We start from the raw sequence: 25,972 nt of genomic DNA on the forward strand, positions 1-25,972 counted from the left end.
TTCTCATAAAAAACTAAAGATGAACATACATTCAAATATTTGAAAAAAGAATACAGAATGCACAGATGGCTACAGCATGAACATTATGCAAACTCCAGTTATTATGACTTGCCAATACAAGGTCATCAATTACAATGCAACTCTTTTATTGTTGTAAAATAGATTGTGGTATTTTCCCCTAGTCAACTTCTTCCTTCTTTCCAGTCATGGATCTCGGGGGTCTAGAGACCGTGGTGGCCAACTCGGCCTATGTGTCAGCCCGGAACAGCGTGGATGGCAGTGCAGCGGCCACCATGCGTGACAAGAAGTTCCGCGCCAAGCTTAATCTCCCAAACATCAAGCAGTGCGAGCACATGAAGACCACGGTTGACTCGACCTTCGACAGCATGTGTTTCAGGCAGCCCATTGGCAAGCGACTCTTCCAGCAGTACCTGGAGGGTGATGAGATCCACAAGAACGCAGTAGAGCTGTGGAAAGACATAGACGACTATGGCACCGCCCAGGAGAAAGACAGGGCGCAGAAGGCACAGAAGATAGTGAACAAGTATTACGACTCAGCCTCCAAGACCTTCTGCAGCTTCCTGGCGGAGAAGGCAGTCACTCGGGTCAAAGAAGACCATAAAAACGTCCGCGGGGACCTGTTCAAAGAGAGCGAGCAGCAGCTGCTGAAGCACCTGGAGGCCAAGGCTCTGGCTAGCTTCAAGAACAGCATGTACTTCCTGCGCTATGTTCAATTCAAATGGCTAGAGAGCCAGGCAGTTAATGAGGATTGGTTCATGGACTTCAGGGTGCTAGGCAAGGGAGGATTTGGAGAGGTACATGCTTGCCAGATGAAGGCCACAGGCAAGATGTATGCCAACAAAAAGCTTAATAAGAAGAGGCTGAAGAAACGTTCAGGTTATGAGGTAAAACACTGATTAACCCCTGACCACCTAAGCTCTTCAATCCCTAAAGTTGGTGTTAATTTAGAGCAACAGCCACTTTAGAGTGCTAAAAGAACATACATGAACAGTAAAGGGGAAAGACAGAGTTGTGAGACAAGATTACCCAAGCTATGTGAGTGCAGAGATTTAGTTCACCCCTAATCAGGGGCGCAATGGCTCAATGCAAAGAGGCTTGTGGCTCTCTAAGAGACACTGCAAAGCAGCTCAGAGCCAGACATAGACAGTGTGCCTGGCTATAGCCCCCCTGCTTGTCAAAGCATTAGTGGGTAATGGAGATTAACTTCTTGCTCAAACTATGCTAACTCTGACCTGGATACAGTGTACTGTACAGTATAGTACGCTGGACCAGCACCAAGCCACTTCTAAACCTATGTAAACCTTTATGGTTCTCTGCCAAGTAACAATAGACAGGTAAAATCAATAACAACATCTAATTATAAACAGTGATAAATAAGTAATTATAAAATAGAGGGGGGGGGGGGTGACTGACCGTGACCGACCAGTGTATGCTTTAACAACATTCACATTTTTACTTTCTATTGTTGGCTGATTTGTTTTCAGGGAGCGATTGTGGAGAAGCGTATTCTGGCTAAGGTCCATAGCCGCTTTATTGTAACACTGGCATATGCCTTCCAGACCAAGGAAGAACTCTGCCTAGTTATGACCATAATGAATGGAGGAGACCTCAGGTACTGTACATAAAAATAACACCTGCACACAATCACACATACGCACGCGCACACGCACACACACACACACACAAACACACACACACACACACACACACACACACACACACACAAAGAGGCACACTCCTATCTCCTTTCTGTGCAGCACTGCATTGGTAATGGTCTGACAGTGTGGGAACACTGACTGCTCACACTAATCTCCCCTAATCAGCCTAAGGTAGATCAACCACCCAGCTAATATACAGACTAGGCACTCAGGTGCGTAGGGCACTACGTCAGAGGATGATCTTGGGGGTCCCCATTACTATGGAGCACAGCTTCTCTCTGACTCTCCTCATGATAGGTATGTGAGTTATCTCTCTCCCATGCATTCTGTTCTACTTTGTCTCCTCTTCCCATCTTTCCTCTACAACACCTTTCCCCAATTTCCTGTGTCACCACAGGTATCACATGTACAATGTGGATGAGAAGAATCCTGGTTTCAATGAGCCAAGAGCATGTTTCTACACTGCCCAGATCATCTGTGGACTGGAGCATCTCCACCAGCACAGGATCATCTACAGGGACCTGAAGCCAGAGAACGTGCTGCTGGATGACGCAGGTGGGCACTGTCCCATACTGGGCCATACTGGGTGTCATTAGTGGTCCCATGAGCATCCTCATCACTGTCTCAGTCAAACTATCACTTCACACAACGATGCCTTGATTAAACCACGACTACATCCACTGATCCTTTATATTAAGGTATCCCTTTTGGGGTTTGTAAAGCATTTATGATTAGACAGTTACACATCTATTACTTTATGCTCTGGGGGGCGGCTGTGGCGCAGGAGGTAGAGCCGCCGTCTAATGATCGCAAGGTTGGCAGATCGGCGGTTCGAGCCTCGGCTGGCCACATGTCGAAGTGTCATTGGGCAAGACACTGAACCCCAAATTGCTCCCAGTGAGCGGGCCGGCGCCTTGCATGGTAGCTTGCCGCCATTGGTGTATGAATGAATGGGTGAATGAGAGGCCGTTGTAAAGCGCTTTGGATAAAGGCGCTATATAAGTGCAGTCCATTTGCCATTTACCATTTATGCTCTTCATCTGTTTTAGTGCCACAGTACAGAAGTGATAATGACTCTTTTAATAAATGTGTTAGATCGCATCAGCACCCAAGATATAAGATTGTTTTACTCCATGCAATTGTAAACAAACACTGTATAGCTGAAAAATATAGTTAAAACCATCATTTTCATCTCATGGGTAGTCAGTCCTTGCATCCATAGCTCAATCTATGTATTTGAGAGTGGATACATTTCTCCCGTCCCTCAGCTGTTTACCAAATAAAGTGGCAACACTCAATCACTTTTGGGTCATTGATACTGTATATTGTCTGAATGGAACAGCAATCATTGATTCTCCATAACTGTTCTTGATTACTCAAATCTTCACTGGCTCTCCTGTTTAGGGCACGTGCGGCTCTCTGATTTGGGTCTTGCCGTTGAACTGTCACCTGGAAAAGACAAGACCAAAGGTTTTGCTGGAACTCCAGGTAAATTAAAGAAGACTTAAGACATCTTTGAGAAAACACATGCTGATGCCGAATGCTAGTGTGGTTCTGTGTGGTTCTCTTTTAGGGTTCATGGCTCCAGAGCTGATCGATAAAAAGGCGTATGACTACACAGTGGACTACTTTACCCTGGGGGTCACCCTGTTTGAGATGATCACCGCCAAGGGACCCTTCAGGAGTCGAGGAGAGAATGTAAATCATACACGTTATTACAAGTAACTTTCTCCATTATACCCTAACATCAGTCAGTCATGTTTTGGTTGATAGAACTGATTTCCTTCCACTCAGGTTGATCTCACTGAGGTGAATCGGAGAATCACGAATGACCCTGTCTCATATCCAGACATCTTCAGTAAAGACTGCAAGGCAATTTGTGAGGGTCTGATGGAGAAGGTCCCGGAGAAACGCCTCGGGTTCAAAAACAACGAGTGTGCAGAGCTCAAGAACCACCCATTTTTCAAAGCACTCAACTGGGGACGTTTGGAAGCAGGTGGGGAACATCTACACTGTACAAATACACACAAACATACCAAGATCCACAGTGTCATGGTATTGGGGAATCAACTTGATAGGCATTTGGCTATAGGGGTTGACTTTGCAAAACATGTATTCTTGATCTCACTCTCCCGAATAACATCTGGTCCACTTTAATTGTTATTGTATGTTCTGTTAGTAAACCGATACTCTCTGTTCCCCAAAGGCATGATGACGCCTCCCTTTGTCCCGGACCCTAGGATGGTGTATGCAAAAGACATTAACGATGTGGGTGCCTTCAGCACCATCAAGGGTGTTGTTCTTGATGGCAAGGACAGCGAGTTCTATGCTGACTTTGCATCTGGAAACATCCCTATCCCCTGGCAGGAAGAGATGATTGAGACAGGAGTGTTTGGAGAGCTAAACATCTGGGGGGAGAATGGCAAGCTTCCCAATGACCTTGACCCCAACTTCGTGGAGACCAAGGGCGGAGCATGTGTGTTGCTCTAAGTCAGAGTAGTTCAGGAAATGGAGACGAGATAAAGGAATGAAATGTGGCATGGGATGGATAGATGGACAATAATACTTGCTAGCACTGATGTTTGAAGCCATAATTGGAAAATCACAGGCTGACAAGACTTCATGATTACAGTGAATACATATTGTATAAAGTAGACAGAGATATTACCTACACAGGAGGTAATATTAGTGTTTGCTGATTAGGGGTTGTCAAAGAGCATGTAAACTGTAATTAAACTTTTGTATAGAAATTGCTATTTTGCTGGCCAAATAAAGATAAACCATCATTTTATAGTTAGTAAAAGTAAGATTGGTTGACAAATTACCATTACCATTACTCACTTGGCACTTGAGCTGTTAGAGTAAGTAATGGATAAGAAAATTGTGATGTTTAAATGCTAGAGAAATATTTTGTAGTTTGTTGCAATCAGATGAAACACCTTTTGTAGTTGACAGGCAAGACAATTTGCCTGTAAGAAAGTGTGTTGTACATATGCAATTAATAAAATCATGCAATGGACCACTGCATAGTTCCTTGTTCAACAATTAGAGGATTATGATTAATGTTTTATTTAAATGTCTACACCTGCTGTCAAAATATATTAGGAGCTTATGGAATTTATTTGATCTCTACTACTATAGGGCTGCCATGTGTAACTACAGGTAAAAAAAAGTAGGCCTAAACTGGTATTTTAAGAAGTAACCAGAACAATTGCAATGTGGGTGAAGGTAGTTACACATCCTAACAACATACTAGTTGTTCCTCAAATGCTCACAAAAAACAAACAATCAGAATGATCTCGTGTTTCTATCTTGCAGGGAATTTTAGGCATAAAAGAACATTGTTACTTAACATTCTTGTTAAGTAATAGTCATATGGTAACATAAAGTACACACTGAATGTGTACTATACATCATACACGAACAGAGCCAACACACAAAGTGAGGGCTTCCTCTCTGATTTAGAAGAAGCAAGCTTATTTTCAGTAAGCTCACAACCAAATGCAGAAGTGGTCCGTTAGAATGAGAAAGTACCGGTAGTCGACACCAATTCACGCTCTGTCTCAGAGAAAGCGAACAGGACTCAAAGCAGTATGGTATGTATTGTAAATAAACCTTACCCTAATCCACACTAACTATTATCAAAAACAATTATAATTGATTGGATTGAATGGATTATACATGTAATTGTGTTAAACTGTGTATTTGTGTATAACTCTCTCCTCTGAAGGCAATGTGATGTCAAGCTCTACTTGATGATTTTTGACTCCCTACCCCTGGTGTTCATTCTGAAAGATTTAGAGAAGAAAAGCTGGGTTTACAAATCAAGTTCTTTGAATGGCGTTGTCCCTAATGGAGTCAAGATTTCGGCCGAAGCCCAACATTCTCCCAAAACCTAATCTTAAAGATGTGGAAAAGAAAAAAGATTGGAAAATCCCAAAGCAAATCCTTTCTGTGGAGGGGAAACAGGTGAGGAGTAACCAGGAAGGGAAGGTAAAGAGGATTGTGCGTCAATTCACCAGCCAGGTTAATGAGGTGGCCCCGGGTTCGGTTCCAGAGACAGGACACACCAATAGTGGGGCTGTAATGACCACTTCTGCGGAGCTCAGCCTCTCACACAGTCCACAAAGGGGACCTTGTTCTTCACCTCAGTCCCACCCGAAAACATACATCCGCCTCACACCAGGACATGAACGAGGAAACAGATCAGGTAGGTCATTTTAAATGTCTCCTTTGAGAGGGAGGTGAGGTCCATGACGGGTCTAGAACTTTGTCAAAAGTCTATGTCGAATTTTAAAAAGCACACAATGAAAAATAGAATTGATATTATATTATGGCTGATAAGTCTGAGAAAACGCGTCACATACATATCTGTCTGTAAAATAAGGAGAGAGCTACTTGAAGGAACAGAGAGAAGCTTGTGGTTTGTGTGTGTACGTGTGTGCATGCTGGTGAATACATACTTTTTCAGCTCCAGATGGTAGTGAGGTGGATGTGACTGGTTGTGTTGCTGTGAAGAGTGGCCAAAGCTCAGAAGTGCCCCCTGTCTTTCACAATGGTAACCAATGCCACTGCATGTGTCACCTGAGGAGACCTGGCATGAAGTTGGTGTGGGTGCCTTTACATGAGGATAACTATGTGCAGATGGACGGAAATGAAGAAAATGGAGAAAATGAGAACCAAAGGAGAGTAGTGAAGGTGCAGGAAGAGGTGTTGGGGTCTTCTGAAGTGGAGGAGCAAGCAGACAGCATTCCAGGAGACCAGACAGAGAGAGCTCTGAGTTCCATCCCCTCAAAGCACACATTCGTCACAACATATCCAATACCCATAACCTGCACACAGCTAAGCTCACAGACCAGATCATTTCAAAACAAGATTGAGAGAGATGAGGAGTTCAGATCCAAGGCCATAACTGAGAGCGAGGAACCACCTCCATTGACACTCAAGATGCAGCCCTCTCAGGAACCCCCTCTCCAAAGTGTCCCAACTCCCTCTCTCTCTGGCCAAACCTCAAGCTCTGAGTTAGACATCAACAGATCCCCCCCGCCGCCTCCCACCACCTTCCGGGTCATTCCCCCGCACATCCAGCGACCGCTTCCGCCACTTCCCCTTTCTCATCATTCCGGGCAGCTCCCCTACTCTGTCTTGCCTCACCCTCAGTCCCCAACGGGACCTCCACCTAACCATGAGGATAACCATAATGTCCATAGCTGCCAACCCCAGCAGTCATCCACAGGTAGGTGAAACTCACAAAAACTACTTAATTAATTAATTAATTAATTAAATGAACAAGATATCACCACCTTTTCCCTAGACGCTGATCTTGGGGATGATTGGGTGACAGTCACGCAGGAAGGAGAAGAGTAAGTCTGTCATAGTAGTTATCACTAACAACATACATGTGTTCACATCTCATGTGATGCCATCTCAATATCAGATCAACAAAATCACATTACCTTTAGTTTATGCCAGCAGGGGTCACATCATTGTGTTGTTTGTTTCCGCAGACTAAAGGAACATACTGAAAGCCCAAGGAGGATCTCCTCAGACTGGAGTCCAACGAGACAGGACGGTATAGAAGGATCTACTACCCTATAAACACTTACACTTAACCTCTCACATTAACTTGAGTCAAGATTAATTTTCTCTCCTTCTGTCAGAGCCGCTGTATCAGATCTACCAGGCTAAGGCCATTAAAGAGGCAATCCGTCTTCAAAGCATATGCCGGACTGCCAGCGGAACCAGTGTAGACCTTCACGCCAGGCTGGGGAGAGGAGGGGCGTTAGGGACTGAGGGGCCAGCAGGGGTCAGCAGGGGTCCAGCAGAGGTCACCCTGTGGCAGGAACTGCCTGTGGTGAGGGACAGTGGGCTCCTGGAGACACTCACCCACGAGCAGCTGCAGAGCCAGGAGGTGAGGACAGAGAGAAGAGTGGCATTGACAGTTAAAGTAACATCTCGTGCCCCGCGGTGGTGTAGCGGTCTAAGCACTGGCCACTAGTGCAAGCTGCCCACCGGGGACTGGGATCGAATCCCAGCTCGCCAGATCCGGATATGGCTGGGGCACACACGGGGAGCGGCATATTGGGCGACCGCTCCCGAGGGCGGTATAGGAGTATTTCCGGACAAGGATCCGTCGCGCAACAGCGCCCCCGGGGTGCCGGAATAACAGGTGCTGGGCTCGAGGAGCCAGTCAGCTAGTCTGCCTGGCGGCCTCTTCTGGGACTGCCGGCCACGGGGTTGTGCGGCGGATCCTTCGCAATAGGCAGGGGATAATTGGATGCTAGGTTGGGTTCAATTGGCTACCAAATTGGGTGAAAAAGGGATAAAATCTGAAGAAAAAAAAAGAAAAAAAAAAGAAAGTAACATCTCAATCATACTTTTGAAATTTTAATTTGTATGTAATATATGACATTTGTATGTAACCTCTTATATATACTACATGAAATCATAACATTTCCCTCTGGTCAATTGTGTTCCTAACTTGCTGTCAGAGCATGTTTGAAGTTCTGACATCAGAGGCCTCATACCTACACTCCCTGAGAGTGCTCACAGATCACTTCTTGATGTCACGGGAGCTTGATGAGACACTTCTCATCCATGACAAGAAGACCCTCTTCTCCAACATCCTCCATGTGTATGAAGTCAGCGAGAGGTAAGTGTAGGCATTTGGCAAAAAAAAAAAAAAAAAGGGGGGAAATTCCAAACAACTTTGAGGAAGCTCAATTTGAGGTCCCCTTTTGACAGGTTCTTGAGTGATCTGCTGGAACGAATTGATGAGAGCATTATGATAACTGATGTATGTGACATTATCCACCAACACGCCCTGTGCAACTTCTCAGTCTATATTGACTACATCCGTAACCAGGGTTACCAAGAGAAGGCCTATAGCTCCCTCATGTAAGTAAAGTGCTCACAAAGCACACACACCCTACACATATGACACTCACAATGTCACCCTGTGACCCTGTGAATTTGATTGATTGATTGTGCTGATTGATCAGTCACAAATAACAAACAGTGTGTGCTCCATTTCCACAAATCACTGACTCATTAACCTAATTGATTGCGCAGGCAGACAAACAGATCATTTGCAGTTGTGATGCGAAGGTTGGAGGAGTCTCCCTTCTGTCGCCGTCTCCCCTTTTCCTCATTCCTGTTACTGCCTTTTCAAAGGATCACCCGCATTAAGGTCCTCATCCAGGTGAGCGGCACGTTCTCTTCCCCTCTGGGCTGGACAGAACTCCAAACCTTTGAGTGTGGCATTGAACTATCTTCAAAACAATGAGATAGGAGATAGTAGTTCTGCTGCTCAGTGCTTTACTGGTGTGGTCACTGGTTTTCACAGAACATCCTGAAGAGGACCCAGGAAGGCTCCAAGGAGGAGAGTAATGCCTCCAGAGCTCTAGCCTCAGTGTCTCAGGTCAAACTCATTTCCCCCACTCACCCTACATCTAACCAAACTTCAGTATGAAAAGAGTATACGATTAGTATGATTAGTCCTCAACTTTCAAAGCTAACCGTGCCTCACCTTCACCCCCTCTCAATATATCCTTGTTATTCTTCCACATTCAGATCATCAAGGAATCCAACACACAGGTGGGCCAGATGAAACAGATGGAGGAGCTCATAAACATTGCTAACAATCTGGAGTTTCACAAACTCAAGGTGCATACTTTGTTTGAATAAATCACAGTATCATGGATGCATAACCTAGATGTCTTGAATGTATGCTAGCTAAGGCTACCCGATGCAGCCTCTGACATCACCATCCTCCACCCTGTCTACAGGCTGTTCCCATCGTCTCAAGGACTCGCTACCTTGAAAAGTGTGGAGAGCTACATGAGCTGTCCAAGGGGGGTTCCCTCTTCAGCATCCGATTCAAACTCACTCCTATCTACCTCTTCCTCTTCAATGACCTCCTCATCATCACCTACAAAAAGAGGTAAGTGACAAAATACTGCAAACATTGACCATGCTTTAATCTTGTTGCTCCCCATGAATGTTAAACATCTAAGTAGGTATATTTTCCCCCCCGTCCTCAGCAGTTCAGAGCGCTACATGGTGACAGATCATGCCCACCGCTCTCTGGTGCAGGTCATGGCCATGGAGACTGGTGAGACAGGGCCCAGGTTTGAGCACTCCTTCTGTCTGCTGCTGCTGGAGAACCACAGGGGTCTGGCCTGTGAGCACCTGCTGAAGGCCCCCTCAGAGTGAGCACATATGACCACCAAACCTAGCCCATATCTATTGTACTACAGGCACCAAACAAAAGAACACAGCAGAGACCCTGCTACACACTCCTTTGTATCAGAGGATTCTTCATTTTCTCACTTGCCCTCTCTAGGTCAGATATGCACAGATGGATGGCAGCATTCCCCACCCTGAATAACTCACATAGAGATGGGGAGGAGGTGGTTTATGAGGACTTTGGTAGGTAAACACACCTGACTGACCCAGTATAAGAGCATTGATTAACTTGCTAAAATGAGGAGTGAAATTATGGAGGCCAAATATGTGGCTATTATCTCCCTAAATCATTTTTATGGTACTGCATGTTTCAGATTGCCCACAGGTGCAGTGTTTGGAACAATATACTGCCCTGCAGACTGATGAGCTTACCTTGGAGCCTGCTGACATCATCAACGTTCTACGCAAGACCCATGAGGGTGAGTAGAAGAAACAAAAGTGACCTTCAATGAACTGCCTAGCATCTTTATGGTATGTCGATAGTAGTTGGCATCTGTTATGTATATTTTCTGTCACGACCCCATCTCCCTTTCCCTCAAAAAACAATGGCAGCATTCCAGACTAGTCTGCCAAGCAGACTCAATGATCATGTTTCACATCATCTACAATGCAATTAGGGTTAGCGCAGTAGATTGCTATACCATATTGATGTGTCACTGACATGTTAAACACTTATACAAGCACTGTGAGACTGGCGCATAACTGTAATGTAAAAGGTCTGGAACACAGCCAATGCCATGTCTGAATTCCCCAACTCCTTTAGGTTGGTACGAGGGGATCCGTCTCTCTGATGGAGAAAAGGGCTGGTTCCCAGCCCAGAATGTGATGGAGATAACAAATGAGCACTTGAGGAGGCGTAATCTACGTGAGCAATACCGGATTGCTCAAGCAGCAGCTAAAGTAACAAATGATTAACAAGATTCCTGATTGCCAATACAATGATTTTTCTTCCTGGTAATCCCTTCACCCAGGGTCAATTGCGACATGGCAACATTTTAATTGACTTGTCACCAGACCCAGCTGACCTCTGATTTTAGTCCTGCTGTCTAAAATGCTTTTTCAAAAATACATACAAAAGTATATATACATACGTATAGAGGTCATCTAGGAGTAGTGACATGGTAAAATAAACTGAATACATTAAAAGCTGTGAATTCAACTCTAGTGATATGCTATTTTTTACCTAAACCTGCCACCAAATCCTTTCCATCCACTTGTTGATGTGTTACTAATGGGAATGTATTTCCGTAAAATATAAAGCAAGAAACAACACATCTTAATGCACACTCAATATTTTATTTGACAGATATTACGTGTCACATGGTCGAACGCTTGACTCAGGGCCAGCCCAATGTATGACAATGCCAGAACTCTCCAGCATCACGGTCAACAGTAGAGGCACACGTCAGAGGACAGGCAGCCTTCAAACACCATGCAAAACAAAACAGAAGAGAAAGTCAAAATTCCCTTCGACCCTACTCTAAAGCTGAATGACCCTTGACACCGGTTGATATGATTTAAGAACTTGAAACACTAAGCAAAAAATGTGTTCAGCTGCTGAAGAGAAAGTGTTAAACAAGGTATTATAAACAGTAAAAGATAAATTAGAGAGAGATATACATACAGTACCTACTAAAGATGTCATCCACCATTTGGAAACCTACGCCGTTTTCTTCCTGTGGGACCACGCACAGTAGAAGGGGACAGGTGGTTAGAATGTGATCTCTGTCATCACCATGTGTGAATAGAGCGGTGTAGAGCAGGTATGTAGAGCGGTGTAGAGCAGGTATGTAGAGCAGTTATGTAGAGCAGTGTAGAGCAGGTATGTAGAGCAGTGTAGAGCAGGTATGTAGAACAGGTATGTAGAGCAGGTATGTAGAGCAGGTATGTAGAACTGGTATGTAGAGCAGGTATGTAGAACAGGTATGTAGAGCAGGTATGTAGAGCAGGTATGTAGAGCAGGTATGTAGAGCAGGTATGTAGAGCGGCGTAGAACAGGTAAGTAGAACAGGTATGTAGAACAGGTATGTAGAACAGGTATGTAGAGCAGGTATGTAGAGCAGGTATGTAGAGCAGGTATGTAGAGCAGGTATGTAGAGCAGGTATGTAGAGCAGGTATGTAGAACAGGTATGTAGAGCGGCGTAGAACAGGTAAGTAGAACAGGTATGTAGAACAGGTATGTAGAACAGGTATGTAGAGCAGGTATGTAGAGCAGGTATGTAGAGCAGGTATGTAGAGCGGCGTAGAACAGGTATGTAGAGCAGGTATGTAGAACAGGTATGTAGAACAGGTATGTAGAGCAGGTATGTAGAACAGGTAAGTAGAACAGGTAAGTAGAGCAGGTATGTAGAACAGGTATGTAGAACAGGTATGTAGAGCAGGTATGTAGAGCAGGTATGTAGAACAGGTAAGCAGAACAGGTATGTAGAGCAGGTATGTAGAGCAGGTAAGTAGAGCAGGTATGTAGAGCAGGTATGTAGAGCAGGTATGTAGAGCAGGTATGTAGAACAGGTAAGTAGAGCAGGTATGTAGAGCAGGTATGTAGAGCAGGTATGTAGAACAGGTATGTAGAGCAGGTATGTAGAGCGGCGTAGAACAGGTAAGTAGAACAGGTATGTAGAACAGGTATGTAGAACAGGTATGTAGAGCAGGTATGTAGAACAGGTATGTAGAGCAGGTATGTAGAGCAGGTATGTAGAGCGGCGTAGAACAGGTATGTAGAGCAGGTATGTAGAACAGGTATGTAGAGCAGGTATGTAGAACAGGTAAGTAGAACAGGTAAGTAGAGCAGGTATGTAGAACAGGTATGTAGAACAGGTATGTAGAGCAGGTATGTAGAGCAGGTATGTAGAACAGGTAAGCAGAACAGGTATGTAGAGCAGGTATGTAGAGCAGGTAAGTAGAGCAGGTATGTAGAGCAGGTATGTAGAGCAGGTATGTAGAGCAGGTATGTAGAGCAGGTATGTAGAGCAGGTATGTAGAGCAGGTATGTAGAGCAGGTATGTAGAGCAGGTATGTAGAGCAGGTATGTAGAGGAGGTATGTAGAACAGGTATGTAGAACAGGTATGTAGAACAGGTATGTAGAGCAGGTATGTAGAGCAGGTATGTAGAACAGGTAAGTAGAACAGGTATGTAGAACAGGTAAGTAGAACAGGTATGTAGAGCAGGTAAGTAGAGCAGGTATGTAGAGCAGGTATGTAGAGCAGGTATGTAGAACAGGTAAGTAGAGCAGGTATGTAGAGCAGGTATGTAGAGGAGGTATGTAGAACAGGTATGTAGAGCAGGTATGTAGAGCAGGTATGTAGAGCAGGTATGTAGAGCAGGTATGTAGAACAGGTAAGTAGAGCAGGTATGTAGAACAGGTAAGTAGAGCAGGTATGTAGAACAGGTAAGTAGAGCAGGTATGTAGAGCAGGTAAGTAGAGCAGGTATGTAGAGCAGGTATGTAGAGCAGGTATGTAGAACAGGTAAGTAGAGCAGGTATGTAGAACAGGTAAGTAGAGCAGGTATGTAGAACAGGTAAGTAGAGCAGGTATGTAGAACAGGTAAGTAGAGCAGGTATGTAGAACAGGTATGTAGAGCAGGTATGTAGAGCAGGTATGTAGAACAGGTAAGTAGAGCAGGTATGTAGAGCAGGTATGTAGAGGAGGTATGTAGAGCAGGTATGTAGAACAGGTAAGTAGAGCAGGTATGTAGAGCAGGTATGTAGAGGAGGTATGTAGAGCAGGTATGTAGAACAGGTATGTAGAGGAGGTATGTAGAACAGGTATGTAGAGCAGGTATGTAGAGCAGGTATGTAGAACAGGTAAGTAGAGCAGGTATGTAGAGCAGGTATGTAGAGGAGGTATGTAGAGCAGGTATGTAGAGCAGGTATGTAGAGCGGTGTAGAGCAGGTTCCTGTCACCACAGGCATGGGCTCTGGGCAGCTGACCTTGGATGAAGGGGTACTGCTGAGTCCCAGTGTGGTGGGAGCGGGACGCTCGACTGCGGAGCCAGAACGGGAGGGCCTGGGGTTGGTAGATTGTCATGGTACGGGTTCCATTCACCGGATGGACACAACCAATCGGAATTCTGTGTGTACAAAATAAGACAATAATTGTCCAAAACACTAGTAAAGAATAAGGAGTAGTGAAGAAAACTAATTCTTACCTGAATTGGGGGTATGGGGAGCTGAGGATGTTCAGATCCAGAAGGAGCGTTGGGCTGTACCTCACTTCATTGGTATACACCAGGTAATCCTCCTCCAACTAAGAAGTCACCAGGTGGTGGACCAAATGAAATAGGAATAGCATGTAGCACAATAATACACAAGAGCAAGGGTTCTTCACCAAACCTCAGGATCCTCAACCATTAGACATTATCTAACATCTATCTGTCCTATTCAATTCATGACACCAATCAATAACCCATGTATCCCAGGTAGATTCAGCGGAGTAAAGGACATTCACTGACATATTTGTACAGTTCTGATAATAAGCTGAAAGAAGGTAGACAGACGCAGTCCTCTCACAGTTAGGATGGTGCCACAGGAGTCTAGAGTGAAGTTGTAAAGAGCCCGCGTGCCATTAGTCTCCAGGGGAACACAGGTGGGATCCAGCAAGGACGTGTGTTTGGGATCGATGGCTGAGGAAACTCTAGAAGTGTCCACCATCACCACCATCCTACCATCTGGTAGACACACTGCAGGGCACAGAGAGCAGGAGAAGCATCCAGGGCAGAGAGAAGCAACAGAACTACTTAGCATGTAAGCTCCAGTGAACATTTATACTATTAGTTTAGGGATAGGGTTGGGACTGACTATAGTTGGGTTACCGAGTAATTCCCTCACAGGGAAGAGGCAATGCTGGGTGAACGTCTGCTCAACTTTGGCTTTCTCCCTGTCCTCGACCGTCACTAGCACAGTAACCATCAGACCCTCCAGACTGATACCCTGCAGGAGACAGAGGGGGGGAACTAGGATCAAGAGATCAGGACAACATATGGGCAACCAGCTTACCTCCTCCTTTGATTAACAGATAAATATTAAAAACAGATAAACATTGGCAGTCTCCTCACCTCATAGGACATGCCGAGACCGTACAAGGGGACCCTTATGCTGAAGTAGTCCTCCCGGTTCTCCAGTCCATAGGCACCCAGCTCTACCAGCTCCCAGTCCAGCCTGCGGCCCCCAACATACACCTCCCACTGGGAGTCCATGCTCCCATAGTACAACAGCAGCCGTACACCTTCAGCAGTGCACTCCCCCTCCATCCTTGGGAGAACTGCAGAACAAGGGGCAATGAGAGAATGGATGACAGGAGAGTTTGCTGCTTGTTAGGGCAATATCACTGAGTTGAGAGGACTAGGCATACATACCAACGTCCTGTAGGACACACTCCACAGTGGCACGGTGGTGATAGATTTCAGCATCGGGAGATATGACTAGGGTGAAAGTCACTGCCAATGTGTAGCTCCTGTGCCCGTCTCCAATGTACTAAAAGAGAAGAAAGAGAAACACAGAAAAGAACATGAACAGGTGATCAAGTGTATCATACAGGCTACATAAACTTCTAATCAATGTCCTGTTTCCCATTAGAAACACTTGTACACCTTCTCATTCATTCAGGTGGGTGTGTTGTCGGAATGTTTTCTTGGCACCTTGGGCCCATTAATACCAATCAACCATTGCTTGAACGCCACAGCCTATTTGAGTATTCTTGCTGACCATGTGAATACCTTCATGGTCACAATGTACCCATCATTTAAAGGCTACTTCCAGCATGATAATGCACCGTGTCACAAAGCAAAAGTAATTTCAAACTGGTTTCATGAACATGACAATGAATTCAGTGTTCTTCAGTGGCCTTCCCAGTCCGGATCTGAATCCAATTAGATTAGATTAGATTTAACTTTGTCATCGCAGAGTACAAGTACTATACAATGAAATGCAGTTTAGCATCCAACCGAAAGTGCAAATAGTAATACAAGAGCACAAACAAGAATGGTAGTGATAGGTAACAATGCAATATACAGTATATGCAGAGGTAGTATTGTAAACATCAGTTTAGTTTAGCAGTATATACAGTCATGGGGTATATACAGTTATGAGCTATGTACAGTGAGGTAGTTTATGTACAGTATCTAAGAAGTATAAAATAAGCTATATCAGGAGACATGTGCAAAGGTAGTAATGTAAACATCAGTACTGCAAAGGTTATAGAGTGATCACATTAACCAGGGATGTGCAGCCATCAAAGTATCGTCATCATAGTATTGGCAATAACAAAACACATTTGGGATGTGGTAGAACGGGAGATTCACAGCTTGAAAGTGCACCTGAAAAATCTGCAGGTATTGTGTGATGCAATCATGTCATCATGAAGCAGAATCCCAAAGGGATGTTTCCAACATGTTGTGGAATCAATTCCATGAAGAATTGAGGCTGAATTGAGCAAAGGGAGGCCCTACCCAGTAATAGTATAGTGTTCCTAATAAAGTGTTCAGTGAGTGTAGATCTGTATAGACCTATACAAGATCCTGGAACCCATATCTTAGACACACCAGTACCTGATAGTTGCAGTATGGGTGTTGTTTGTCAAGTTGTCACTATTAGAGGGAGTTCACATTATCTGGTGTGTCCTACATTGTGCTCTACTGTAGCTCTGGCATAGTAAAAAAGAAAGGGGATGTAATTATATCCCTCCCTGACTCTGTGACCTCACCTTCTGGGAGACGAGGGGGTGTGAGAAGGGGGTTTGGAGTTGAAAGGAATGGGTACCATTTGGAAAGGGGACTTGTGAGATCTGAAACCCAAGTTCCTCTGCCTCAGCCCAGGACATGGGCGTGTTCCCCACAGTGACGTTATATAGGGACACATCACGTGGGAAAGGGCCAAGGGCCACCGAGAACATGCCATCTAAGGGGACAGTTTCTGCATAAGGAATAAGAACACAGAAAAAACACAGATCACTTACAGAGCGTGGTATGGAAAAAACATTCTCGATGACAGTATTTATACGAGTGCCATCTATTGATTAGTAAAACAATTGGTTTGAAGTGACCAATGTTGTGAGCACTTACCATTGATGAGGCTGGGTATTCGAGGGAGATGGATGATGGACAGGGGTCTGAAGGAGCGGTATTCAGTCAGGTTCCACTGAGCGTCCTCCCAATGATGGATGTAGAATAGGTCAATGAAATAGGACTGGGAGTATTGACCATCCACTGCATGACTCTGAGTGAGAGAAATAAATGGAAAAGGCATTATAAAAGCATAAGGAGGTGCAGTTGAAAGATACAGTGCATGATTGAAAACTATTATTATTATATAGAATTATCTAAATCTTCGTTTGTACCTTGATGTAACCTCCTTCTGCACCAAATGGAATCCTAATTTCCACCGTTCCATCTTGCTCCTCAATTTGATAGCCCCTGCGGTGGGCTACACAGTTGCTGAAAAAGCGTCCTTCCACACCTACTCTCAAACCCCTGTCGATGATGGGGGGCTGCACCAAGGGGGAAAGAACCTTAGGGAACGTCCACAGAATGTTGGCACCATCCATGCTGGCCTTGCCTTGAAAAGAAGGTGCATCTAGTCATATTTATGAAATTCTATTATCCATCCATCTCCAATTCATAAAGAGACATACTTTTGGTGCAGGCCACTGAAGTGTCCACTCGAAGAAGCGTCCACTGATGTTTGTAAAGAATGGTCGCACTGATGACCTCCACCTCAATACCTTTCTCCTGGAATAGAGGTTTACACACACAATTGGAGAGTCTGATCAGTAATTGAAAGAAGCAAAACATTAAAAAAAACACTCAAACTGTTTAAAACAGAACTGGGTCTGACCAGCAAAGTGTAGGAGAGGCGGGAACCGTAGGCGCAGCGCAAGAGGATGCGGGTCTTTGTGGTGTTGATGTGATACCCCAGGAGGCGCGCCATCTCCACAGGCACAGTCTCCTCCTTCATGAAAGGGTCTCCAGACCGCTGGGAGTGACTCGGCATACGGAACACCACACGCCACTCCCTGAGCCCTTCGTCTGACCACTGAAAAGAGATGATTTACAACTAAGAATTTACAACAATGTAAACATTAAGAAAATACGAGGGACAAAGAAAACAGGGAATATCCACATACCACAGGTGGTGGTGTCATCCATTCCATACCCTTGTAATTGGAAGTGGGGACCTGTTTCACCACAGACACCTAGTTATGTAGATAAGATATTTTAACATTTATATCAAATATATGCTGACTTTAGAGACATTTGAATCATTTCACCCCAGATAGTAACATCACAGAGGAATAGCTACTGTATGATTACTCAAGTTTTCAAGCTCTCTTAACCTCCATGTAGTTCTCCTCACAGACAATCTCACGGGGTGCCCATGGGTGGTGCAAAGGACAGGTCAGTTGCAGAGGGTAGGTGGTCTCTTCACCATCAACATCTTGGTTAACAAACCAGACAAGCAGTCTGAACTCAGAGTCCTTCTGAAATACAAACTGGAGTAAGAGTTCATACATAAAACCCAGTTCATACATACATATAAACATACATACAACTGAAAGCAATCATTACCTCGTTTTCTACATAGCATGCCAAGAAAGAGGCTCGGAGGACCAAGTCCCCCCAGGAATCCAGCACCATTGTGTAGCCGCACTCTGCAGCCCATTGGCCTGACAGAGTGTGGACCCCACTGCTGTCTAGTGGAAATCAAATACAGAAGCAAAGGAAAAGGGAAAAAAACTAGTGAATTTCCTAAACTTGGTGCCAATGGTTTGCAGTCCCTCATATGTGAATAAACCACTAAAGTATCACACCACTCACCTTCAACATTGAATCGAAACTTCTGACCAAGGAGGCTTGACCTAACAGCAAGCCAGAAATGGCGACCCTGACATTCAGTTCGAAACATCCCTTTACAAGAAATGAGAGGTAACATGTCACAAAATCTCAAATCAAGTGTCTAAAAATGGCTCTGGATTGATGGTCTGATACAAACCTACCAATAGGTAGGCCTATGGTGTCAGCTGCACAGATGGGTAGCAGACAGAGCAAAAGTATGCTGAAAAAAAGTACAAAAGAAGGTAGCCACGACAAGTTATTCCCCCCTTAGCCCAAGTTGGACTTCACATACTGTACATTGGGCTAATTCCTCTTTAGACAATTAGGACATCTGTAACAATGGCTTCATGTTGAACAACAGATAACACCAGATATCATGTTGCTTACCAGATAACTCTTTCACCAGGCATCTTTTAGTTAATTAATTCAGTTAATAGAATTTTGTCAAATGAACTCAAATTTCGTAATTTCGTGTTTTTTTCTTTTCGCAGTGCATTTGAATCAGGTAAATGGTTTTTATCAGATGCCATTTTGACAGGGTGGGAACAGCACACCTGGGGAGGTGTGTCACCTAATTGATTTCTGTGACATGTGAATCAGCAAATATGGCAATTAAGCAATTAATGATGCACATCATGTATCGCAACTTGTCATGCTTAGGTCTACATGAGAAAAGGCACGTATTGATAACACTAACACTGTGCCCAGTCAGGTTTTCTTCTCACTTTCTTGGCTTGTTTTGTGTTGGTCTACGGTCAGGGTGTTAGTTCATAAATATTATTGTTCATGTCGCTTCGTAAGAAACATATACAAATACATGTGATTGGTTGAAACTGCCTGGGTAAATTGAGATCTATAAAGGTCATGTGATCATGTTTTCCGATGACGTCAAGAAATGCTGTTACTACATCCGGAAACATGGAGGCTGTAGTTGGTGATGTTGTGTCAGCAGAGGATCTCTTGGTGGGTGTTGTTCCATTGTTTTGACTTTAGGACGAAGTGACATTGACCGTTTCTTCATGGATAGATGTATCATTTATTTGATATTCATTAGCTATCTGTATCCTTCGCTATTGTTAACTGCACACTGACTGTTGCATCGTATTACTTTCCATCGACGTCAGTAGTTAGCTAGCTACTTCTATCTATCTATTTATCTACCTTCTATTTATCTACCTTCTTACAGACATTTGAAAAGAAGTATAATGCAGAGTTGGCTAAAGGAGATGTGAGCAAGGACACAAAGTTCGAGTATGCATGGTGTCTCATCAGGAGCAAGGTGTCGGAGGACATCAAGAAGGGCATAGTTCTACTTGATGGTAAACAAAAACCTAGGCCTAGCCATTGCGTTCACCATTTATTTTATTTGAAAGTCTTTATTGCAGTGTAAGATGGTAATGATAATTGACATTCCATTTACACAGAGCTGATACACAAGGGCACAAAGGACGATCAGAGGGACTACTTGTTTTACCTGGCTATTGGAAACTACAAAGTGAAGGTGCTGTGAATGTAGACTATTGTATATTTTTATTACAGACTCAGCCTATATCCTGCTCCTGTTCCATCTTTCTCTTTTTCGGTTTTCCACAGGAATATGAGAGAGGCCTGAAATACATCCGGACTCTGCTGAAAAATGAACCAGGAAACACACAGGCTCTTGACCTGGAGAAACTTATTGAGAAGGCAATGAGAAGAGGTGAGGTCAGGGTGGGGCAGTAATGTGTTTTAGCAGCCAGGAGTTAACTGCAGATATGCCTTGTCCAGCAGCAATATTTGGTGTTCAACCATCAATCTGTATTGTTTTAGTTGTGAGTAATCAACATCCAGACCAATAATGGAGTGATTGAACACCGGCAGGCTTAGTAATGAGATTAAATTAAATGCTTTACTTCATTTGGTTATATACTAGCCTAACTACAGGGATTGGTAGCATGTCATTTATCTCGGATTCTTTTTCTCCAGATGGTTTGGTTGGCATGGCAATTGTTGGTGGAATAGGCCTTGGTGTTGCTGGATTGGCTGGACTCATTGGCTTGGCTGTGTCAAAGAAGATTTGAAAATGCATTGGAGAACTGAACGCCACCATCCTCAAGCCCCCAATTCTCCCCCTCCCTTAATGCCACAATATTACTCTCTGAATACAATATAACACTTGATCAAATATACACTCAATATTCTTCCCTCTTAAAACCAACCAGAAGTGCAATTACATTGTAAAAGGGACAGCTTACTAAACATTGACATGCAACAGTTTGTATTACTACTATTACCAGGAGCAAAATAGTCTGATACCGTCACTGCATAGAAGCACTAGTTTGACTAATAGTCAATATCTAGAGATGCAGTTATTTGATTTGACCATTGACATTATTATCTTTTCTGGGTCTATTTAAATTGAACCACCTTAATGTTATAAATCCACCCAGTGTTCTATTTGACAGTCCTGACACTCAGCAGAATCGGTACTCCTAACACTATTTCAGTAGATTTGCTTATGTTATGCTTATGCACTTACCTTTTAAAAATGTGGATTGTACCATGTTAGCCATACTTACATACTTTACTATGAGGAATTTGAATCCTAATGAGTAATGGTAAGTAATGCAGGTGGGCTGTTGAGAATTGATGAAAGAAACACATAAACAGTGAACTATTTTTTTGCTATGTGATGTTACACATGGACTGTTTAATCTGCTAACTGCAATTGGTTGAAGTAGGGCCACATGCCTTCTGTAATTTTTCCAGTCTTATGTTGTTGTAATTCTGGTCCTCAACCAACAGAGAGAGATGTTGCCAACTTTGCACTAAAGGGATAGTTTACTCCAAATACAAATGAGCAAGAAAAACAAACCACAAGGTGTGTGGTATGTCATGTTAAATTGTATTTTGAGTAAAGTATACCTTTTTAAGGTAGCATCCTCAAGCAATCACTTTGGGGATTCTTGAAAGTGATGAGAAAGTTGCCTGAAAAAACAAACAGTGTTTCTGTAGCCACAGCTATTGTCCTATTGCACAGATGTTTTGGATGAACTGCAGAAGAGGGGCTCTGATGGGCTGGGAGGATGCGGGCTCAGAGGAAGCTTTGTTCGATCTGCGGTATTTGCTGCTAATCTCAACATCATTATTCAGCACTAAGATGTAGTTGAAGTGCCAATAAGACTGAAAGGAATAGTAGAATGGTTGTTCAGTGGCATTGTTAAGTTGTTATATATATATATATAATTTAAGAACATGTGAAACCAGTTTGAGCATTTGAACAGTAGGAACAATTAACTTAATGTTGTTTTTATAACTTGTTTTGTTTTTACTTTTAACATACTGATATATATTTTTGGAATGCATACAGAAAGGATTAATGCTGCCACAGAGCCAACATATGGATATTGTAAATAAACATTTACATTGGAATAAAATGACTGTACCCTTTATAATCCTTTTCTTTTTATCAATATTTGGAATTCAATCAAACCCCACAAAGAAATGATGATAATATGATATAATATCATTGATATTTGTTGTAGTTATCTGGTCAATATTTTCTATGACAGGGTTGGATTGAATAACATACTTTGCAAGAACATTTTACTTGTGTTTACTTATTGGGTATTTCTGTGTAATTGTGTGGTCAAAATTGGGAGGGGGTTACAATTTTAGAATTCTTTGACCAAGTCATGTTTTATTTGCTCACCAGAGGATAAGAGTAAGAATAGGGCAAGGAATATGTATTTCGAACCATTAGTCATGCTTGGTATATTTAACAATGAGGTAATATCTATTTTTGATAGGCTGCACAAAAGGAATATACTGTACATGAATAAGAATGGCAAGGAAACCACCAAGTTGCTTTATATGTGGAAAGCTATGACCAGAGAAACAAATAGTGGTGTGTGTGTGTGTGCGTGTGCCATTGCTAGGCTTGATTCTGTTGATTGATTGGACCCTGGCTTGAGGCAATGACTCTACCGAAACTCTAGCAAATGCACAAACACTGACTATTCAGGGTTGAGCAAACGAACTTTGATTAATAACACATTGTTGGCTTTTATTTACGGCACACAAAAAAACCTACTCACTCATGTCTCACAGTGTCTGTGCACAATTGCAGGTTAAGGATAACATTATATCAATGGAAGAGGACTAAATGTTGATGTTAATGATAGACATGCTTTAACATTTGAATGCATGTATGTAGTTAGGGCCCAAGTCTTCCCCTGACAGTTAAGGCATCAGCTATTACTGTCAGACTGACAAAGCAACGCCAGGTTTACACAAGGTATAGGTATAGCCTAATGTGAAAGACTCCTCTGTTATAAAGTAACCAGTGCTTCTAATCCCAGGGATAGGCTAAAGTGAAGTAGTGGTCACATCTGAATGTTGGAGATAAACTGGGATGAGTGCTTGCTATCCTTTCTCTCCTTTGCTTGAGGGTGTTTTTCATGATGTAACAACTTTCTATAAGACGAACAAATGTGTGGAGAACAAGGGATATAAACAACCAAGTGTGTCTTTCACGTCCTCCCCCAACAGTTTGGCAAAAAAAATACCACACATGGTTCCAAAAGTGAGAATCAAACAAGACAAATGCAGAAGCAACAAAGGACCATCACCCTGGAAACGAGTCATGCACGAAAAAAATGCGGCAGAGAAGAGGACAACAAAAAAAACATCCGGCAATGAAGCTTGGTTTTGGTTGCCGTGGTTCTGCCAAATCTGAGGTTGAATGTGTGACATCATCTGCTTTGGCCTCCACTCAATGAACCCTATCCATTGGCAGGCATCTCACAAAACAGAGCCTCAAAACCCCTTGGAGGAGACCCCTGCTGCAAAAAGCTGATGGGTAGTGCTCATAAACACTTGCAGTGAGGTTTGCTTTCATGACAAAATCAACATGTTTATTTAGGTAGGAAATGGTGCTTGCTTTAAATAATCCAATTGGTAGATCACATTTGTAACCTTACGTTCCCTTTGAGCCAGTTCACTCGATACAGCATAGCTATGAGGTACATGAAATGACTCCCTGTGTAACAGCACACATGCAGACATTGAAGGAGAAAGACCCTACCAAGCCAGGAGCTGGGAACGTTTAAAATCGGGCCTAATGTGCCTAGAGCCTCCTCTGAGGGTACCATAAATATTGCCTGCTCCTGGAGAAGAAAGATTTCCTCTCTCAACACTGGGGCTGGATTCTCCCGGTCTGAGGATGTAATGACCACTGCAAAGCGTAAACTATGAATTGTAGCTTGTAATCGTACTGCTGTCAATTAGCCATCCTCCTGACTGGAGAAGCTATCTGAGGGGGCCCTCTCGTGGACAAAGCGAGGATGGTTTTATTCTCTGGGAAACAGAGAAACTTAACCTTAATTTGGCCCAAACAAACATATATGGGGCTTAACAGAGGCACTAGAGATGCGGTTCTGTAACAAACAAGCATTGTGCTTTGGGGAGACTGTGAACTATGCACCTGCCCCACACTGCGGTACTCAGAGGCAGAGGTACTCACATAAGTCTTTTGGAGGGGGCAACAGGTGCCAAGGGACAGTGCTCCAAAACAGTCTAAGGACGAAATCTGCAGTCACACGATTTTCCTCCAGCAGCTCTTGGTGGTCCTCTCCCATGGAGAGGGCCATGCATGTCACAGAGCTTGTCTGCCTGGCATTTTTGCAGCATAGTCACGGTTCAAAGACCAAATCACTCTATCCTCCACTAAAAATCAATACCCCCCAGCACTCAGATAGCATAGGACTAAGAGGCTCAAAGATCACCTGTGACTCTTGAATGTTTCACCTATTTCTCTTGACATATTATCTTGTGCTAAACTGTCTTCCTGCATCCTAGACACCCTTCCTACAACTGTTTTAAAGGAGCGTCTTCCAGTCCTTGCCTACTCAATCTTCTCCATCATAAATGGATCTCTCATTACTGGCTATGTTCCCAACCCACTGAATGTGGCTGTAATTAAGCCCCTGCTGAAATAACTATATTGACCCTGATGTTTTACAGGCCTATTTGCCAGAATTACAGGCCTATTTCCAATCTAACATTTTTCTCTAAAATATTGGAGAAAGTGATTGCTCAACAGCTCAATGATTTCCTTAACTCTAATGGAAGATCACATTGAGAACATGTGCAGAATATCTTATTTCCACCTATGCAATATTGCAAAACTAAATAAATTCTCTTTCACTACAAGATGCTGAAAAATGTATTCACACTTTTAATCTAGACTTGATTACTGCAATGCATTTTTTATTATCCATCATAATAGCCATGTTAAGTCTACCACTAGTCCAAAATGCAGCCGCCAGACTGAAAAGAAGAACCAGAATGTGATATATTACCGCTGTGTTGCATTGGCCTCCAGTAAAACTGTAGCTGACATCAAGGTCTTGCTTTTAACACATAGACTGGGTTGCATCAACCTGGTTTAAATTAATCATTAGGCTTAATCCAGGCTAGTAAATCCAGGCTTAAACTAGGTTTAAAGTTTTGTGGAACAGGATTAGTAGATAAGCCTTGATTCAAACCAGTTTAAAATTTAAACCATGTTGGTGCAACCCAGCCCTAAACGGTCTTGCACCCGATTATTTAGCAGATTTGATAAAATCCTACCAACCCACTCGCACCGTCAGATCTAAAGATGCTGGATTGCTTGTCATCCCCCGCATAAAAAAACACTTCTGTGGAATAGCCTGCCTGCCCTCTAACCCATCTAACTTCAAGTAGCAACTCCTCCTCCCTACTGCCATACCTCATGTCAATATGTCTGGGTACCCCATGTATAAGCTTTTATTTATGTAATGTGTTTTGTTCATGTGTTTTGGTTTTATATGATGTACAGTTTGTTGAGACCCTGGTGATAATGCACTTTCAAACTAAATAAACTTGAAACAAAGCCTCCCTGCACACTATGAATCTTATCCAACTGGCTGTCGGATGCCAAATATCTTGAGACAATCACCCTCCATGGGTGGAGTATTGACTAACCCCTTGTCAGCTGGTCCAGATCCAGGAACTGGGAGAAACCGAGAAGGAAGGCTTGCGCAGTGTGGGGGTTAGCCCAGGAATTAGTTATCTCGTCAAATAAATCCGGAAAGATTGGTAGGCGTGTTTAACCGTGTTTTCGAGGGAGGGAGAAAATGACCACCGAACACTGTCTTCTTGGGCTGAGGGGGAGGTGACGGCCACTCCACAGATATACACTTGGCAGCCCCAT

General features: G+C 43.4%; 3 protein-coding genes across 3 annotated transcripts; all 3 read left to right on the forward strand.

Moving 5' to 3' along the window:
- Window positions 1-206: 206 nt before the first annotated feature.
- On the forward strand, window positions 207-4,169 carry grk1b (G protein-coupled receptor kinase 1 b; the record flags this gene model as incomplete). The annotated part of the gene is made up of 7 exons (XM_080528713.1): window positions 207-905; window positions 1,506-1,633; window positions 2,077-2,234; window positions 3,084-3,167; window positions 3,253-3,377; window positions 3,474-3,675; window positions 3,886-4,169. The coding sequence occupies 7 exons, from the start codon at window positions 207-209 to the stop codon at window positions 4,167-4,169; spliced, it is 1,680 nt and encodes a 559-aa protein (XP_080384839.1).
- A 1,699-nt stretch (window positions 4,170-5,868) lies between these two features.
- On the forward strand, window positions 5,869-10,841 carry arhgef15a (Rho guanine nucleotide exchange factor (GEF) 15; the record flags this gene model as incomplete). The annotated part of the gene is made up of 14 exons (XM_080529075.1): window positions 5,869-5,889; window positions 6,198-6,389; window positions 6,840-6,915; window positions 7,340-7,590; window positions 8,171-8,331; window positions 8,424-8,576; window positions 8,751-8,880; window positions 9,025-9,099; window positions 9,252-9,344; window positions 9,467-9,621; window positions 9,725-9,889; window positions 10,024-10,109; window positions 10,241-10,345; window positions 10,690-10,841. 14 exons carry the CDS (start codon window positions 5,869-5,871, stop codon window positions 10,839-10,841), a joined length of 1,815 nt encoding a protein of 604 aa, XP_080385201.1.
- An 8,833-nt stretch (window positions 10,842-19,674) lies between these two features.
- LOC308155321 (mitochondrial fission 1 protein-like) lies at window positions 19,675-22,170 on the forward strand (the record flags this gene model as incomplete). The annotated part of the gene is made up of 5 exons (XM_080528622.1): window positions 19,675-19,719; window positions 19,943-20,075; window positions 20,181-20,257; window positions 20,350-20,455; window positions 20,722-22,170. 5 exons carry the CDS (start codon window positions 19,675-19,677, stop codon window positions 20,814-20,816), a joined length of 456 nt encoding a protein of 151 aa, XP_080384748.1. The 3' UTR covers window positions 20,817-22,170.
- Window positions 22,171-25,972: the final 3,802 nt, after the last annotated feature.

Source organism: Nansenia antarctica (genome assembly GCF_963989245.1).
Source record: "Nansenia antarctica genome assembly, chromosome: 4".
NCBI classification, from domain to species: Eukaryota; Metazoa; Chordata; class Actinopteri; order Argentiniformes; family Microstomatidae; genus Nansenia; species Nansenia antarctica.